Here is a 20,237-nt window from a genome sequence, read left to right as displayed (position 1 = left end):
GTCTAAACAGCTGGTTAAACAAGAAAATCTTTTGTTGGGGGGGGGGGGTTATATGTGTGTGAATACAGCACAATGGATCTTCAGGTGGATCTCCTATTCAGATCCCCCTGCTCAAGAATCACATGGAGTTGGGCTGGGTGTAGTAAATATCAGACAGAATGAATACATCTCCGAAAACTGAAAACATATTCTGTATGTATAAGAGCAGTAATGTTACAGTTTATACATTGTGTTATATTCACTTTATAGCAGTTAAGTAACCACTTGTTATACCAATGTTAACATTAATTACAAAAACTAATAAAAATATAAATATTAAAAAAGAGAGATTTTTAACATTTGCTTGGTCATACCTTTGCCCATGGTATTTCCTTGGTGCCGGGCCATGTGATGAAGACATCCTCAGCCAGCCCATCTGTGAATGCTGGATATGGTGCAGTTTCATTGCCTGATATGGCTGGATCCTGAAAACAAAATGGCACTATTCATTCAGTCATTCATTCATTCATTTCCCCCACTGTTTATGGCTTGAGAAGGAAAAAAAAGCCGAGAGGAAGCTAAAAAAACCTACAAAAATCAACTATACTTCAGAACAAATCAATATAAACAAAGTAAACTCTCTGTGAATTTATATTACATGGAATCACCAAATTAATTAATTGTGCCTGGTAGACTCTGTCCCCATCTCCATGTGCAGAATATGGAGGCTTTGACTCCGTTTCTTAATTCTAGCTTGGCAGATGTCTTGTGGGAGACAGAGTTCCAGAAGGAATGTATTATAGTGTGTGTGTGGGGAGGGAAACTTGGAGACAAGTGATCTACTCTTCAATGGAGGGTCTGACCACATAATCTCCAATCACAAACATGTAGGATTAAACAGCAGTAGGTATTTCTTCATACAATGCATAATGATAAACTTACAGAATTGTTTTCCATAAAATATACCGATGGTCTTTGGTTCAGATGGCTTTACAATGGTGTTGAATAAATTCATGTGTATCAACAGCTATTAGCCGTGATAGCTAAATGGAACAACCAGGTTCAAAAGCACTGTACTTTTGAATAGCAGCTGCTGGGGGAGGGGAGGGTTAGGGTTAAACATCAGAGGAAGGCTGTTGCCACTTTCTGTCTGGCCAGTGTTTGAAAGAGGATGCTGGACTAGATGGTCACTATGTCAAATCCAGCAGGGGTCTTATGTTATTAATTTGCCCTGGAAAGATAATATATACTATCCACCAATGCATAAGGAAAGCAACACAAGAATGATGAAACTACAAACCAGAATGATGATAAATCTTCTGCTGTCGTTATGTATTTGATCAACTAAAGCAGGAAGACCTTGAAAGTGTGGGCTGAGTGTGAAGTCAAGTTGCCGTTCCATATAGTCAATGTCTGTATATTGTACATCCTGTGTTAAAACCAAAGCAATGGAGATATGCAACATTAACCTTTTTTGCTCAGCAGTGAAAATTATCAATAGTTACACCTTCAATAAATGCTAACACAGTTTTGCAGACTTGGGCAGCCATCTTTACGCTTGCTATAAATTTGATCAAGTTTGCGACTCCCCATGGCACGAGCTGGGACAACGAAAATTTGAATTCCCATCAGATTATTAATTACAGTTCTAGCATGCAACATTGAAATTTATAAGGTTAAACATTAGGCAATTAAGTTTATGGTGCATGACACATTAAAAAATACCTTCAATTTCTTTCTTCATTATTAGTGTGTGCTGTTATCGAAATGACACTTATGAACAAAGGGGTAAAGGAGATTAGGGGATTTGACGTTCTCTTTAGAGTATTCAAAGTCAATACTATAAATACATGAATAAATAAATATATACATCCAAAATCTTTGTTATCCAAGTTCTCCCAAATATCTACCCCTACATGAAATTCTGTATTAGTATAATCCTGCATAAAGAGTACTGGTTTTTCATTTTATGCAGAAACCTTAAATATGAGATAAATGATATATTCCATATGAGACTCCTTTCAAAAACAGATGGGCTACCAATGCCAGGGACAAAGTTTCCCCTTGACTGCAATGTGTTTCTCATGTGTTGGGCCCAAAATGTCCCAAGACAGTCCCAAGGCAGCCGTGGGGGCCAAAAAATCCTAAACTTGATCTAACAAGAATGCATCTGCATGGATGCTGAAATCTAAGAGCTAAGAGTCCGTGGATCTCCAGCACCAAAGTGTCTGCTAGCCTGACATCACCGGAAGTGTGTCAGAAGGCAACAACCACCGCTCAGGCTCCACTGGACTGTTTTGGATTGCTAGCTATGGAGGGATGGGGGACGTGCAGATCTGCCCTCACAGAAGAGGGAGAGCTTGTACCTGAATAAAATTTGGTCTTAAAGGTGCCACTGGACTGTTTTGGATTGTTACTTCTGTTTTGGATTGTTACACGCAGATCTGCCCTCACGGAGGAGGGAGAGCTTGTACCTGAAGGTGGGCCGGGGGGGGGGGGGGCTGGCAACACTAGTGTCCATGATCTCTGCAAGCTCAGACAGGGCACTCACTGGAAAGCTGCGTGACCAGTAGACCAGTAAGATGCCCAACCTGTCCTTGGATCCCAGCACAAGGTACACACAATCAAGGCTGGTAGAACTTGCTCTGAAAGAAATACTGATGGACTATCACAGCAGCCCTACTCTCCACCCCATCCCACAGTTCAAGTCTGATGGAAGATGGCATACCCAGCTAGTGTCACCTGAATCCAAATTAAGATTAACTTCATTCAGCCATTTTGGTGTAATGGTTAGCATGTCAGACTAGGATCTGGGAGACCCAGGTTCAAAAGCCATGGAAGCTTGCTGGGTGACCTTGGGCTGGATACACTCTCTCAGCCTAAGTGACCTCACAGGACTGTTGTAAGGATATGGTGGAGGAGACGGGAATTATGCAAGCCACTTTCTCCCACTGGGGAGAAAGGCAGGGTGAAAAGGAAGTACATAAATCATTAAAATGAATCTTCCAGCCAGGTCACTTTCACACAAGCATGGTCTTTCTTCTCATCCTAAAGATTATGAATCAAAGGAGACTTTTTTTCCCCCATTGACTTGGCACCGTACAACATCAAAGTGTGGGAAACACTAGCAGTCAACATGCCCTTACATCCTGAGTCGGGATGGTGATTGGACAAGAAACAAACTCCAGTCTGTCTCTCTGCATATCTCTCAATATTTATACTCCTCCCACTGCTGCATCTCCAGTGCCCTGACTTCACTACAAGCAAAAATGAAATGTACCCAGAAGCAGCTCAAAACAACAAGCTGCCAGCAAAGTTCCTCAGTCCAGTCAAAAGCAAGCTTCAGGAAAACGAACAAACAAAATCGAACTATACATTGTCCCTAAAAGTGTGGAAGTGAAACAAGATGGTAAAAAGCCTTCATACTCAGCTGCTGGGTTTTGTTTTGTTTTTTAAAGTACGGGATTGGCTATTCTGTCTTTAGGCAAGTTCTTAAGATGCTCTGTCTCTCAATTGCCATCGACTGGCCAGACATGGGCTGTGAGTCATAGCCTTAATGCAGTGGTGATACAGTTACAATTTATTCTTTGCTAAAATAAGTTTTGTTTGGATTTCCATCAGCAACACAACTGCAACTACAAAATACCTACATAGGGTATCTTCGATTCCTTCATAGCAGAATAGACTTCAGCGACTTCAGAATCATTTTGATATCCATAGCGGCACAGCTGGAATCCCAAGGCCCAATAGGGTGGCATGACTGGTCGTCCAATCAGCTACAGATAATACCAAAAAAATGTGTTTTCAAAATTCAATCAGGAAATGATGTAGGGAAGTAACATAAACAATAATATGGCCCTGTTTGAGTTGAAGTTGCATGGGCCTGTCATGTCTAACAACTAGTGACCCCAGAGAGGTGATGTGGACTTTCATCTCTTATCAAAATTTGCATTTAGCCAGTTCACTTGTGTCAGCATGAAGATCAAAGATGTCTACATTGTATGAATATGTAGAAGCCTCTTTTACAGATACTGTTTGCTGGACATAACTTCTAATATTAAATCTGTCTTACTTTGGTATATTGGTGAACCACTTGTTCTGGAGTTGGCCCCAAAACCATGTAAAAGTCCAGAATTCCCCCAATCGTACGGTATGTTAAAGCAGGTGTTGGCTGGAAGGTGACATCTGGAAAATGCAGAAAATAAAATAAGTTATAATTGATTAAAAGCTCTGAATGAATCAGCCCACAATAAATAAAGTGTACTATTTTAAATTATTAAAAAGATGGAATTTTTTTTACCCATAGCATTACTGTTCAGCAAAAGAACACCATGAGCATTTCCTTCATTTTCAAGGCCCATGTAGAAGGGGTGGAAACCGTATGAATTCAATTTGTACTGTAAAAATGCAAAGGAAACAAAAAATATCATTTTTATGCATCTCTTCAGAAACTCTTTGTCTGCTTTTGGTAATAGTTAATTAACTGAGTAATGTCTTTGCTATTGATCATTACATTTATTATTAAATGTACTAATTTATTGTAAAACAGTTGTACCCTCACCTGTCCCAAAGGGTTACAAAGACATCAAACACATAAACATACAAATACAAGTATGTGTATACATATGGGTTTGATTCCACAGAAGATTTCTCCAAGTGGAACAGAGAATGATTTTCGCTGAGTCCCTCCTCTGGAAGTAGGTCTCCTACTTCCCCCTCATGCTCTGAGTGGCAATGGGAAACAGAAGTTGGGTACAGAGGATCCCCTGGCAACCCTAGCTCCAATGCATCTGCAAACTATGTAAAACAATGTTTTCTATAACTTTTATATAAATGTAAAAGAGCTATACTATAGCAGAATGGCTCTAGAAGGCACTTTATAAAGGGAAAGGGACTCTGGTTGGTGTTTTAGGGCATATTATCTGGTTGCTGCACACATGAAACAGTTGAACTACGTCTGAGTCCAGTGGCACCTTTAAGACAACAAAGCTTTACTCAAGGCTTATGCTTTCGTGTACATGCACACTTCTTCAGATACTGTGAAACTAGACTTTCTCAACCATTATATATACGTGAGGTGGGTTAGTTGACAGGAAGGGCCGGTTAGAGTCAAGATGCATAAGTAACTGGATAATTATAGCTGAGATTGGATTAAAGCAGTTAGTAAGATCTGTGAACAGCAGTAAATTAGCATACAAATACAAGAATTAACAAACAGCTGTGAGAACCATTTGAGACAAGTGGCACCGCCAAGACTGGACTTGAACCCAGTTCTCATATCTGTTTGTTCACAGACCTTACCAACCACTTGCATCTTAACTCTTAACTAGCCCTTCCTGGCAGCTAACCCGGCCCCCTCTACCTATATGTAATGGTTGAGGAAGTCTTGTTTCACTGTATCTGAAGAAGTGTGCTTTGCACATGAAAGCTTATACCTTGGATAAACATTTGTTAGTCTTAAAGGTGCCACTGGACTCAAACTTTGTTCTGCTGCTTCAGAACAACATGGCGACCCACCTGAATCTAAACAATTGTCACTGTATTGTTTTCTACTAATGTCCTAGTATTTTTTTTTAATTATGCGTGCACTATAGATTGGGTTACACTGTGCAATCCTCATTAAGTTTCAGTGAGAAAGGCAGACTACAAATATAATAAATAAAAAAATAAAAAAAATTAACAGCAGAGCATAGGAGGCAGATGGCTGCTAACCATTCAGCCCTACACTATTTCAAGTAGGCAGTCCTGAGCAGAGGTCATTTCGGGGGGGAACGCAGGAGATCGCAGTTCCCCCGGGTGAGGTGCAGGGGGCGGGGCACACAACGAAGCCCCGCCCCTTCTTCCGGCAGCCCCCTGCTTCCAGCCTCATTCTGTTGCAGAAGGAGGAAGAAGCAGGAGGGTAAGTTGGCATCCTCCCCCTCTGCCTGGCCGAGGCCACTCCACGTGGCCTCCGCAAGGACTCCCAGCCCCATCCAGGAGCTTCCCCGTGGTAGCTGTGTTAGTCTGTTGCTGCAAAATAGTCCAAGAGTTCAAATAGCACCTTTAAGACTAACAAATAGCACCTTTAAGACTAACCATTAAGACTAAGACTGAGTGATGGGTGTGGTCTTATGACACACTTCTGGTGATGGCAGGGGGTGTGGCATATGCTAATGAGTTATGCTAATGAGTTCCCCTAGCTCTTTTTCTACGAAACGACCCCTGGTCCTGAGCTGCTTTAAACTCTGGGAGGGAAAAGACAGGCTGCAACATCTTGTCTAGTTAAGCCCTGAGTTCTGAATAGCTACTCCCCCCCCCTTATCAAACCACAGATGACTTATGTTGACCTCATAGTATTTTCAAGGCGAGAGACATTCAGAGGTGGTCTGCCATTGCCTTCCTCTGTATTACAACCCTCGTATTCCTTGGTGATCTCCCATCCAAATAGTAACCATACTCGGCCTCTGAGATTTGATGAGATCGGGCTACCCTGGGCTATCCAGTTCAGGGCAGCTGCATAATACTCAACGTAATTTTTATTTAGTAAATTGAGACATTTTACATCTCAGCACTCCATGATTCCTTTCTTTTAAAAAACACATTTTTTTTTGGCATAAGTAAAATCTTAATGGATTTTGTCTGCTTTGGAAAGAAAAATAATCTGAACACATCTCCCCCACATAAGTGAGATGAATGATTAAAGAAGAGCCATATAAACATCAATAACTTTGCTTACACCAGGAGGCTGATCATGAGTGAACATTCCCCAGGTTTGCCAGTTCATATCCCTCCGGTACTGAGTGTGTTCAGTTTCTCCAAATCCATACACATACTGTGACGGAAGGCGAGTAGAAATCTGAATGAACATGTCGCTGAAGGTGAAGCCGGGCACATGAGAATCCCAGCTGCAAGAAAAGCATAGTTACTCCATATTGTATGGCGTAGGTCATGAGAAAACTGAAAGGAGGCTGCTTCTTATGAGCAGAACCGAATAAAAAATTAGCCTGGATTAACCAATAAACAAATACGATTTTCTGCCATGTTTTCCATGATAAGATTCACTGGCTGGTGCTTTATTGGATACCCTTGATCTCAGGTGATGATAAAATGTAACGTCACACATGTAGCAACTTTAAAAATGCAAAAGGGGGGGGGGTGGCAGCTTCAACTAATGACTAAACTGTATAGAACTTTTCAGACTGCAATATATAAGCATAGAATTATTTATTGCAGTCATACATAGTATTTTACAATCCTGGTATTTGGATTGTTGTGAACAACATCTAATCATTCTCTGTGTGTATGTGTGTGTTATCCCATCCATTCCCAATGTCTCGTTTGATAACAAACAAGTTACAGAACCTTTCAAAACCATAAAATGTGACGTTCAAACTTTTCTGTCTGCCACAGAGAGCCAGCTGAAATATTTAGAATATTTAGTCCCCTTCTGTTGCCATCTTCTGCCAGTGGGTGAAGACTTTGTTTTTTGGGGCATTCCCTCAATGATCCCTCCTTCCTAACCAATGTTTTATACTTCATATATGCTTCGACTGTTTTTAATTCTTTTTACATTTGTTTTAATGGGGTAACTTTGGGAGGGGGGTTATTTTAATGATTTTATAATGTATTTTATCATGGTGGCCCTCAAAAGGGAAGAAACACATTTGTAAATAAATAAATAAATAAATAAATAAATGTTTTAGGTATCCTGGTAGAAATAATATCTAAGATGGAACTGATGCATGTAGAACTGTAGATGTCAGTCATGACATTTCCCAGGAATGAAATATTCACTAGAGATCACAGAACTGCTTTAACACAAATAAGGCAGATACCAAGACGGCTAATCTAAGACACTTCAACAATCTCCAAGATTTATGGCATAATAACAGTTAAGCACAGGATGTACCAAGCGCTATACAAGTACAATATAATAAACTTAACCATCCCTGTGTGTATAATAGTATTTTCTGTACAAAACAAAAACTAACCTGCTATTGAGAAACCAATACAATCCAAACCAAATAAATATAACTTGATAAATATACAAAAAATCCCCAAATAACCATAACATAAGAAACACTTATTGTCAATCATACTGTTGGTTTATAAATCACAAATCAGTTTTTCTTCTATATATTTTTCCTCAACTTTTTTGTTGGTTTTTCAGTTGGTTGTAAGTTTATTCCTCACCCCTTCCCCATACCTAATAGGATTACAGGCAAGAATGCTGGAATGTATATCATGGTTCCATGCCCCCCACCCCGATAATACATGCTAAAGTAAATCTATTAATAAAACCAATGAAAACACTTACATAGTTGTTCCTGTGCTTCTCCGTATGATCTGTATGCCAAATGGTTCATTCACAATTTTTACATCATAGAGCCGCCCACTTGTAACTGTCGGGGTGCTTGGTGTGGACAGTGGTACTGGAACTTCATATCTTTGGTTGTTGGGATCTTTGATCTATGAACAAGATGGAACTTTAAAATGTGCAGAAATAGTATATCACACCAACATTATCCTTAGGGTCATTACAATGGCCTTCATGGGTCAACACAGAACACCAACTATTGTGAGCCTAAAGTGGAAATCCTTCCACATAACAGTGCTTTATTTGGTGCATACAGCTTTTTAAAGCTTTTACCACGTATATCATACAATGTTCATGGGTTTCCACACATCAGTGTTGTGTTCCCCTGGTACAGTATTGTGACACAACAGTGTTGGCATTTAGTAAAGGTGTCTTTAATTTTAGCCCACTGTGCAAAAAAGTGAAATCACATTTGTATGCTGTAACAATCGCTTTATTTTTCAGATGGAGAATTAAGGAAATAATCTGTTTCTGTAAAACAGTTAATCCTGGGAGAAAGGAAAAATTATGTTTCTTAGAACAGGACCAGTTTAGGGTTATAACCTATAACTCCATGTTAACCAGTAGTTTGTTACAAATACTGCATCTATCAAGCATTCACTGTATAGTGCCGAAATCGGCCTCTGCCCGTTGTTTCTCCTTCCTTCTCATCAAACCTGTGCTTGACAGGGAAAATTTCTGTCTCTCTCCCCAGTGGGCGGTGCAGTACCATGGAGTCATCCATAAGTTCCAAAGAGCTAAAGGATAGGATTGTCAGGTTGGTTGGATCAGCGGACAGGGGATAGGGCTTACCTTTCTTGCTAGCAAGAAGGGAGAAACAGGAAATAAACGTGATGTGCTTATGTCACCAGGAAGTGACATAGGCACGTCAGTGATGTCAGGGAGGGGGAGATGATCAGGTTTTTGGGTAAAACTTTATTCAGATATACAATGCACTCTTGTAACTGGATCATTAGTGAATTGAAATCTTTATGTCTCTAGAGAAACCTTTCTCATGATCTGTGTGCTGAAGAACCCTTGCATGTTGAATTGTGATACATTGCATAGGATTTAAGAACATGTTCTTGGGTGCACACTCATTTGCTGGTCATGCTTTATGACCCTCAGCCCACATGAAATGACAAAACATCTCTAGATAACCCTGTATTTATCAGCTGCTGCACATTGCAGGGGAAGAGGAATAATGGTGGTTAGCAGTGTTCCCTCTAAGCTGAGTTAGTGTGAGCTAACTCACAGTTTTTTAGCCTCCGGCTCATATCTTTTTATCTTAGCTCAGGAAGGAAGGCTCCAGGGCAAATGAATTTATGCAGCAGCCAAATAGCTCACTCACAACTTTAATGGCAGTAGCTCACAAAGTAGAATTTTTGCTCACAAGACTCCACAGCTTAGAGGGAACACTAGTGGTTAGCTGTTTATTTTTTTCCCAAAAAAACCTTGCCTGCCATTTCACATCGCTGAGATACTACAGGGTACAGATTGTTCATATATGAAATATTGTTTGGGGCAACACTAGGTTACCTTTGAATGCACGCAATGTACACACACACCTTCTCTTACCCAAAATATTGCTTGCTAAGTATCTGAAGAAGTGTGCATGCATATGAAAGCTTATTCCTTGAATAAAACTTTGTTGGTCTTAAAGGTGCCGCTGGACTCAAACTTTGTTCTAGAAAAATACACTTACCTTGAACTGCAACATGTTGTCAGTATGAAATATCACATCTAAACTCAGAAGGTCAACAGCTGGTGAATTATCATATGGGTTAGGGATGCTGGTGTTTCTATGGAGGTTGGCTGAGGTACCGTTAGGACTTTCCACAAGGTTGCTGACAGTATAACCATAGTTCATGGGATAATAGCAGAGTGGAACACCAGGAACGGAAGAAATCTGAAATAAAATGCAATCTCTAAGTAATCAGTATTCTATGAGACAATCCTATGCTGGTTTGCTTTCAATTTTTTTTTTTTGGGGGGGGCGCTAATCTTTGCCCATAATCCTTCTCAGCATGGATTGCAACAAGGCTGAACAGATCCTTCTTCAATCCTTGGGCAATAAGTACAAATGCATAAATGAGGTACAATGGCTGTTCCAGAATTAGGAGAACTGTCCTACATCTCCATCCAGGCTTCCTTCTTGGTCCAGCGATAAGGAGATGTGGATGTAAATATGACAAGTGCACATAATTATCCTAGTGCCTGGACATACAATGCCCATAACTCTCCATAACTGGTGCACTACTTACTTATTCATACATAAGCACTGAATTGTGGAGGGAGAAACAGGGCTCCAGTGAGCCATTGGCAATGCATCCATAGACATGTGCTGGACCCATGCTAGGATGGACCATGAGCTTAGATTTTACTTGCTATTCTGATGTCATTTATAGGGTTACATTTTGAACTGTATAAACTTCCTCAAGCTTTCTATTTAGGCAGACTGCAAACTGCAGACACAATTCATCCCCAAGGACAGATTGCAAATGTTGGGAAGACCTCTCTGTGTTGAAGACAGCAAAGAGCTCACCTTGAGTGTCCCTTGCTAGGGTCACCATAGGTCAGCTGCAACTTGGCAGCACTTACATATATGCATAATGTCATGGAATCCACCTCCAAAGAAGCTATTTAATCCAGAGGAACTGATCTCCATATTCTGGAGATCAGTTGTGATTCTGGGATATCTCCAGGCCCCACCTGGAGGTTAATACAGAAACTGAGGGTCACAGTGTTAGGAAGATATGCAAAAGTATATAGCACTGTGTATAATAGATGTATGTTCAAGGTAAATCAATTTTGTGCTTTTTATTTTTCTATACTGTTATATAAATATTGGTATCAAATATTATCAAAAATAGGTTTCACCCAGACAAAACATCAAAGTGCAGGTTTACATTCTATACAAATATTCAGACAGCACCTTGTCAGTATCACAATCTTTTTCAAGGACTGTGATGTATATAAAGAACATAAGGCACAATAATTTGTCTTTGTGAGCACAAAAACTCTTAAGATAGCACCATATTTTCTAGGGTCCCATTGGAACCCTTGCAGCAGACATAATAACCTATCTAGGATAGCATATCCCTCAAGTTCTATCAGGTATTTGTCTGGGTGAAACCCATTTTTGATAATATTTGATACGCATATTTATATAATAGTGTAGAAAAAGAAGAAAAAGAAAAAAAGAAAAAGAAAATAGCACAAAATTGATTTACCTTGAACATACATCTATTATACGCAGTGCTATATACTTTTGCATACCCACCTGAAGGTTGGCAGCCCTAAAATGATCAATGGAGTCATGTGACAGAAGTAGAAGGAATCAGAGTCTACATCTGGCTGTGACCAAAAGGACTGCTTAGTGACCTCACCTCACTATCCTGCTGCCCTTTTCGGTGCTCATCAAAAGAGTGGCAGGAGGTATAACACCCTTGCTGTCTGTGCATGCACAGTAGCAGTAGGTACTATACAAAAGGGGCACATACCACTCCACAGGGATTTGTATCCTAGCAGGTGAGACTCTGCAAACCCCCTGAAGATTCCAACCCACGGATTAAAGTCCATGGCTCTATAGGAGAGGAATGATGGTCATGGTCAATTAATGTATTTAGTGCCATACGAAACAGTTCTCTTCATCCTGTTCCAAGCATGCCACTTCCACATACCTCCCAGATACAACCACGTGCTTCACAACTGGCTTGAGATGGTTCTGGATATGGATGACAGTTGAATCTTTCATCTTCTGGAAGTCTCTCTTCAGGAGGCTGTCCCCATGTTAATGAATACGTTTGCCTTAGATTAAGCTGAAGGTCTTTAATGTGCAGGACCTTCAGAAATAATAATAAAAAAGCAACAACAAAATAAGGAATTCCATTTCACATTGTTTGTGTAATTTGAATTAGGACTACACCATGATGGGAATTAGGACTACATTTTATCTATAGCTACCTATACCACTGTAGTAGTATAGTAGGGGGGAGGGAGAATCATAGAATCATAGAGTTGGAAGGGACCTCCAAGGGAATTCTAGTCCAACCCCCTGCACAATGCAGGAAATTCAAAAATACTTCTCCCTCCACACCTGCCGTGACTGCTGTTCCACACCCAGAAGATGACAAAAAAACCTCCAGGATGGATCTTTCTGCATTCTTCTGCCCAAAGCAAGTATGAGGCCATGCCCTCATGGTACAGAAGCTAGTTGGGACTGGGGGGTTCCTTGTCCATTTCATATTAGACAAATTATGTAAGTCAAGTGAACAGAATTTGTGAGGGAGGGAGATCATCAGAACAATAGGTAGAGAAGGGAAAGCTTGACTCTGTGATGGGGAAGGCAAGGCAAGTTATCCAATATGTGCTGGTAAAGCCCTGGCTCATTGGCAAAATTAGGGAGAACTTTCATCTAACTAGAAAACCAGGCCTGTGGTTAATTCTGATTTTGGACATACCACCATAACCAACTAAGAACATTCAAGGAAGAGTAATGCATGCCATTTTTTCCAAGTTGGGCCAGCTGAGACAATTGATTCCCTGCCTGAATGTCTCTGCTTCTAAGGGCTGGTACTCAATGGTCTCTTTCTCTAACAAGTGATCACAAAGTGGAGATGATTTTCTTCACAACTGATCACCCCACAAAACAAATAAAAATAAATTAGAGCACATTGAACTATTTTGGGGAGTGGGTGTATATTTAAGAACACACAGAGAAACAATTTATCAAAGTAAGTGCTTCTGATCTTATTTTAAATTAAAATGATAGTAAAACCGAAATTGTACCCAATCCAGAGACTAAACAAAAAAGAAACCCTCTCTAATTCAGTTTCAAAATTATCATCTTACCTTTGTTGTAAAGTTATATGTTGATGTATGATCAGATTGGATTTCTTGACCATACTGATACACAATAACCCTGGGAGAAAAGGAAGAGTCTACGCCGAGTATTTTAATTTCGGTAAATTTTAAGTTGTTGGGGTCGTGGTATCCCAAGTGGGCCATGCTGATGTCCAATGCACTCTGAAAAACAGATTTTTCTTCTATTTCATTTATGACTCCACAATTGCTCACCTTCACCACTATCTTGCTCCACCTTCTTTTAAATAAGTTTACTAAGTTACTTATTATTTTATCTATTTAAATGTCTATATATAAATATAAAAAGCATTCAAAGCCCAAGTGAACTGGTTCTAACATTTGCCATGGTTTCATGCTAGTGTAGGGTTGTCAACTCCAAGCTGGGAAGGTCCTGGAGATTTGAGGGAGGAGCCTGGGGAGCCCAGAGTGTGGGGAGGGAGCTCAGCTGGGATATGATGCCATAGAGGTCACCTTCCAAAGTTGTGGTTTCCCCCAAGGGAAGTGATCTTTGTCGCCTGGAGATCAGTGATTCTGGAAGAACTCCAGCAGTTGGCAACTCTAAGTGGGCCTAATATATTGGTTTTGAAGTCTCCTGCTAGACTGCTGCGGAACATTAACTTTTTCTTGCCAATTTAAGATAAAACATTTCTGAACCCCCCAAAAAAACCCTTATCACCTAAACCTGTTGACTGCCACCTTCTCTCTCTCTCTTCTCAGCACAAAGGCCATTTTCCAGTTAACTTATTCCAGCCACAGAATTAGAATCTTATTGACTCATGCAGCTATATATAACTTATTTTAACACTTCCGTCACAAGGGAATTCCACAGTCTTGGAGCTATCAAGAAATAGTCCCTGTTCCATGAAACTACTTGTCAGGTTTCAAAACGTGGGGAACATGAAGCAGGACTACTCACAAATGATCTCAATGGCTGGTCAGGCTCAACCTATGGGTGCCCTGGTCACAGACTATTTAGGATTTTAAAGATAAAGCAGCTGTACTTATCCAAGGAACCCTGTAGCTGAGAAGCCGCTACACACACAATGACACCTTTCAAGTTATTACAGTCAGAAACACTGAGAAAAAGGTTTCTTGAGAGTGAACACTTTAGTGATTTGACATGGGGTCCTTACCTTTTGTGATCACAGGATCACATTGCCATATTAAACTAGCACTGAACAACAATGCACAAGTCATTTGATGGAAAACATCCTACTGACTTCATTAATCTCTGTAACTATTACCTCCCCCGCAAACAAAAAAAGGTTTGTTTGCCACAGAGGGAAAATAACTAAACCTCCATAATACTAAATCAACTATAATTCTTAACAGTCTGTTCAGGAAACACATAGAATAATCCAGTATAGATTACAGTCCAGTTGTTTTGCAAATGCAAATATACAATTTTAATTGTTAAAGGGGGGATCCTCAATGTTTGTTGCATCTGTAACAATCATATATATAATCAGGTCCTGTCTCATATCTCCTTATAAAATACTATATCCTTAGTGAGCAATAATACAGATGAGCTGACATCAGTATCAAAGGCTACTATTCCTAGCTGGTCCATATTTGAATGCATTACATATGTGTGGAATTATAATGTTCCATTTTATCAAATCAGGAGACAGGTATTTTAATTGAAAAGGTTTCTCCTTACTAGATATCTATCAAGAAGAGAGCTACAAACGAGCATTTACACTGAGCTTTATACGGCAATACCCTTGCAGTGATAGTAGTAGTAAATTTTAGCAAAATAAATTTTTTCTTCTTCACAATTAACATCTCATGACTTGACAGGGATGCCATATTAAATATGAAGCAGTAGTGCCAGGAAAGCTATTATGAAGGGTCGCTATTTTAGCATTCTCAAAAAAAAAAAAAAAAAAGGATAGAACCATTGTTTATTATTTTTGCCCTGTGAATAGAACTGCTTTTCACTCAATACCATGCATAATAGCAGAGTAATCATATTCCATAGCTAGAACAAATATGAAAAAGAATGACACCTTGACAGTGTCGATATTTATTATATGCATTTCAACTCACTGGCTTCCTTATTCCTTATATAGATCTATTTTACTATAGAGGGCATTTAACACAGGGGAAAGGAAGCTCTAATTTGAACTGGATTAATTTGACTCTATTTTTTATTCTATTATTCCTACTTCCAATACTTTAAAAAGTGCTATCATGCCTTCCGAGGGAATTAAAATTCCATTCAGGTAATTAGACCCTAGTTCTGATGTCCCCAACCTTTTTAAACCTGTGGGCACCTTTGGAATTCTGACACAGGGTGATAGCACAATCACAAAATAGCTGCCACAAGAGGTCTGGCCAACCACAAAATGTCAAGGTTTGAGCTCATGCATAACTCTCATAGTAACTTTTCAACATTTTAGGCCAAAGTTCTGTTTATCACAATGCCTTTAAAATGAACATATTTTAAAAAATATTTTCTTGCTTATACACAGCTAAAATATGCTAGATAATGTTTATCTAGCAATACTCTATGTTCTGACTATTCTCTAAAATTCCAACCACATGCTTCCAGTTCAGCTACTTGGGACAATATTAATTGGAGATGTCAAGTACTGAACCAAGGACCTTCTGTAGGTAAATATGCACAGGACTAATATGTTGCCGAAGGCTAATATGTTGTCGAAGGAATGTCAGGTCCCACAATGTCAAGACCGCGGCCATACAACCCAGAAAATCTACAGCAGCTAATGCACAGGACTGACTGCTGTAATGAACTTCATTTGAGTTTGTCCTTGATGAAAACTTGGAAATTCATGTAGATTGTAGTATCCTATTCATTATCAGAGATTAGACATAGGTTGCATATTACTCCCATTTTCTAATCTCTTCAGAGATTGTGAATATCTGGGAGAAGGGCAGGTTTACAAATAAACAAATAATTAATGTGCTCTACAAATGAGCCATGGATCCTATAGAAGGTTAGTAGGAATGTCATGTACTTTTTGCTCTTTGCCTGGGACTGCAGAGAGAAAAAGAGAGAAACAGAGAGTTTTTAGCATAGAGTGGCTGTAAGTGCAAAATGGGGAAAACCCAAGCTTTCAAAGCCAAGTTCCTTGGACAGCAGATGGACACAATACAATACATAGCATGAGATAATATCATTGCTGAAGTCAATTCAGACTCTCTCTCTCTCTCTGGCTATAGTATTCAAGCAATGCCAAAATAACTGATGTTTATAGCTGGACATTATCTGGTTCTTCAAACTAGCATACAGCCTTAGAAGTATACATACCTGACTTGCATTAAATGTATGTAAGAGGTAAATGCCATTTTCATATGCATCTATAATAAAAAGTAGAACAAAATATGTTTTGTGATTGTTTATTATATGTGTAATGACTAAATATGTTTTCTTAAGATATGATAGACTGTTGATATATGATAGACTACAGAAGAGGACAACCGAGATGATTAGGGGGTTGGAGCCCTTTCCCTATGAGGAAAGGCTGAAGAGTTTAGAAAAGAGATAACTGGGGGGGGGGGGGGCATGATATAGGTTTATAAAATTATCCAGGGGAATACAAAGAGCTGACAAAGATTTCTTTTTCTCCTTCTCCCAAAAGCTAGAACTCAAGGACATTCAAAGAGGCTATTTTCCAAGACCCAGCTTTATCCCATGAAATAAATAGAATAGTTTCAGTTCTGCCCCAGAAGAAGTGGGATTGCATCCCATCCTGCTTGAACTACTATCTACATAAGTGTCATCCAGTCACAACAGACTTATGGCAACCCCAGTGAGGAGCTCCAAGGAAAGTGAGAAGGGGTTTCCTGTGGTCTTTCTCGATAGAGTCTTTCTTAGTGGTTTCCCATCCAAGTTTCTGACCCTGATTAGCTTCCAAAATCTGACAAGATAGGGCAGTACTATACCATTCCAGATCCTGAGTACTGTTCACATATTGCCTTCCCAAGGCTAACAATTTATTTGTTTGCTATAAAAATAATTTTAAAAGGTTCTTTCCCATGCCAGAGATGCTACATTTTGGTACAATGATCCTAGTTTAGGAAGAAGAGATATTATGGACTCCTCTCATGTTATCTGGGTCTCACTTAATATAACATATTGAAGTATCCATGTGCACTGCTATATTTCCTTCAACTCCATGAAGCACAGTTAGTGTCCTCCTCCAGTTTAAGTGACTGTTCTCGTGGAGGAAAAACCATTTAAATTATGAGAAGGCTCCTTAGGCTGGTGTGGAGTGGTAGGATACATGCCATTATCTTAGTGACCCATATGCTGCCACTGTAAATAGGTCAACATACTTCATACGTACCAATTTTTGTTCCATCATCCCAGTAAAGAAGCCCTTGAGCAGCTCCATTATCATCCAAAGCAACTGTAAGGCCCATTGGATTTTTTCGGCTAAAAACAACATAAAAACACTACAACAGTAATGTAGCTTTCATAGTTCTTACAAATTAAGCTAAACATGTTTGGGATATTATTTCTGTCTTTCTGCAATATCTGGAACATCCGATACATTCCATCTTATTTTTATTCTATTTTTGTTGTAGGTATTTCTCAGCACTGTGCCTATTGTTTGGCTTAATCTATTCCCATTGGGGGGGGGGAGTAGACAAAAAACCCCACAGTGCATCTGACTGTACCTGGCTTTGGTATTTAGAGCTGGCAGTTGCCATGGGATAATGTATCCTCCCCTGAGGTGAAGGTTGATATGATCCATAGGTGCTTGTAAGCGTTTTATCAGCTTCCTCTGTCCTATGTCTGTATCCTGCAAAAATCAAGTATGCTCAGTGTGATCTCTAAAATCATAAATACACATGTATTCTACATGGTTAAGTACAAGTACATATGGTTATTAAGTGATCACCCCTCCTTAAGTCCAACGAATACCACTGAGCTATAGATAACTTCATTCTTCTCTCAGTTGTTTCACTTCAGCCTTATTTTGACCAGACTCAAATTACTCTTGGACCCCAACCCACACAAAGTCAGTCATAATTAAACCATCTGCAAATGAATGGGTCTTAAATTAGTTGTGCTCTACTTAAGTGCTACTAATTTCTCCTGGATCCTTTCAAATGAGTTTTCCAAAGGTATGGTATTATACATTGATTAAGAATAGGGGTGAACAGATTTCTCCTTTATTGTTCTGGAATGGCACTGTCTACACTTTTTTACTTCTTAATTCTGGTTCAGCTAGGAGAATTTCTCTAATTAATTCTACAACTCAGGTATTGTGAAGTTTGCTACAGCTTTTATTTTTGGCAGCTCATTTGCATGCCCCCACTATGCTACCAGTGTTCCCATGTGCATTAATTAGAATCATAGAATCACAAAGTTGGAAGGGGCCATACAGACCATCTAGTCCACACACCCCCACCCCACACTCAAAGCAGGATCAGCCTAGAACATCCCTGACAAGTGTTTGTCCAGTTGCTGCTTAAAGACTGCCAGTGAGGGGGAGCTCACCACCTCCCTAGGTAGCTGATTCCACTGTTGCACAACTCTTATTGTAAAAAAGTTTTTCCTAATATCCAGCCAGTACCTTCCCACCCTTAATTTAAACCCATTATTGTGAGTCCTATCCTCTGTGGACAACAGGAAGAGCTCCCTGTGCTCCTCTAACAAGGCAAAAACAGAAAATGGTCCTATGTATGATTGCATCAAGATTCTTTTTATGTGGTGCTTTAGCAATTATCTGGAGCATATGTGCTGGCAAATCAGTAAAACACTGTGGGGAAAAAATCTTGATAAAATGGTATACATGTGTACATCATCAAACCAAGATCCCCCTTCCAGTTTTTCTTATTATTATAGTAATCTATCGATGAGCATACACACATCCATAAAGTAGAAGGGTTAAAATTATATATATGAGTGGAAGGTGATGAAACCACACATATACTGAATTGCCTTAATTTCACAGGAAAGTTGTAACTATCTTTGAAACAGCAGTCATTCATTCTATATGCAAGAGCCCTTCTCTTGGGAGGTTCAAAATAATATATAATACAGCCTGCTGATTGAGGTGGGTTGCCATGAGGGGTGTGCAGTTGGATACTACTGACCCAAGAAGTCTAAATTACCCAGTGTTAGATCTCATAGGCAGTATCTGAGGCAGCCAATGACTTCCCATTGGCTGTATCTGAGACAGTCATTGACCTCCCAGAACAACTTCTAGATCTCTTAAACATCATGAATTGTTGGACATTTAATGGAGCCTGCTGGCCCCCCATTCCCCAGGAAGCAGCATTTCTCCCAATCAATATCAGCTTTGAGACCAATCAAGAGAGCTCCCCTGACCAATCACACAATCTCTCTTGGAAGGGATGGGATATTTTAAACAGCAGCCGTTAGTCATGTTAACCATTTTGCACTGTGAGTGCTGTAATGCTCTTTGTTTCCTGGGAGGGACACATGCCACACCTACTTGGCTGGACAGCTCCTGCATGGACTGTGCTGGACTAATTTCTTGACAAATTGGTTTGATTTGTTTCATAATTAATGCATTACTACTAGCTAGCTAGCCTTTCCTCTTGGGGCGGGGGGGGTGACATTCAATCACTGGGGTGGGGTAGTTTGGGCGAGGTATTATTTTCATTCGTGTTTTTCCACTTTGTGCAGATTAATAATGAGTTTGCTTTGAGCTTCTGCCTTTCCTTTTCTGTGCTTCTGAGGAATTTGTTCCTTTTTTGGTGTAGTGGTTGAGTGTGCGGACTCTAATCTGGGAGAACCGGGTTTGATTCCCCACTCCTCCATTTGCACCTGGCTGGATGGCCTTGGGCAAGTCATAACTCTGGCACAGCTGTTCTTGAAGAAGAGCAGTTTCTGTCAAGAGTTCTCTCAGCCCCACCTACCTCACAGGGTGTCTGTTGTGGGGAGGGGAAGGGAAAGGAGTTTGTAAGCCGCTCTGAGACACCTTTGGGTAGTGAAGGGCGGGGTATATATCCAATCTCTTCTCTTCTTCTTCTTTTTTACTTCACTACTACTACTACTACTACTACTACTACTACTACGGTTCATTTTTTTGGCTCTTCTGATTACCGTCAGCTA

The 20,237-nt window shown here is 39.8% G+C and overlaps 1 protein-coding gene across 1 annotated transcript in view; it reads right to left on the bottom strand.

Moving 5' to 3' along the window:
• SI (sucrase-isomaltase (alpha-glucosidase)) overlaps nt 1-20,237 on the bottom strand; it is a 183,921-nt gene that overhangs the window by 27,592 nt on the left and 136,092 nt on the right. The window contains exons 43-55 of the mRNA XM_015410796.1: nt 17,828-17,952; nt 17,494-17,582; nt 16,455-16,504; nt 13,169-13,342; nt 11,998-12,159; nt 10,020-10,223; nt 8,276-8,427; nt 6,695-6,863; nt 4,280-4,376; nt 4,052-4,164; nt 3,630-3,755; nt 1,280-1,408; nt 354-464 (exon numbers count right to left, since the gene is read on the bottom strand). Coding sequence (XP_015266282.1) covers nt 354-464; nt 1,280-1,408; nt 3,630-3,755; nt 4,052-4,164; nt 4,280-4,376; nt 6,695-6,863; nt 8,276-8,427; nt 10,020-10,223; nt 11,998-12,159; nt 13,169-13,342; nt 16,455-16,504; nt 17,494-17,582; nt 17,828-17,952 — 1,701 coding nt within the window. The remainder of the gene's footprint in view (nt 1-353; nt 465-1,279; nt 1,409-3,629; nt 3,756-4,051; nt 4,165-4,279; nt 4,377-6,694; nt 6,864-8,275; nt 8,428-10,019; nt 10,224-11,997; nt 12,160-13,168; nt 13,343-16,454; nt 16,505-17,493; nt 17,583-17,827; nt 17,953-20,237) is intronic.

This window comes from Gekko japonicus, unplaced genomic scaffold, assembly GCF_001447785.1.
Source record: "Gekko japonicus isolate JY-2015 unplaced genomic scaffold, Gekko_japonicus_V1.1 scaffold267, whole genome shotgun sequence".
Classification (NCBI taxonomy): Eukaryota; Metazoa; Chordata; class Lepidosauria; order Squamata; family Gekkonidae; genus Gekko; species Gekko japonicus.
Note: the sequence above shows the minus strand (reverse complement) of the source record. Positions and strands in the feature narration are given on the sequence as shown.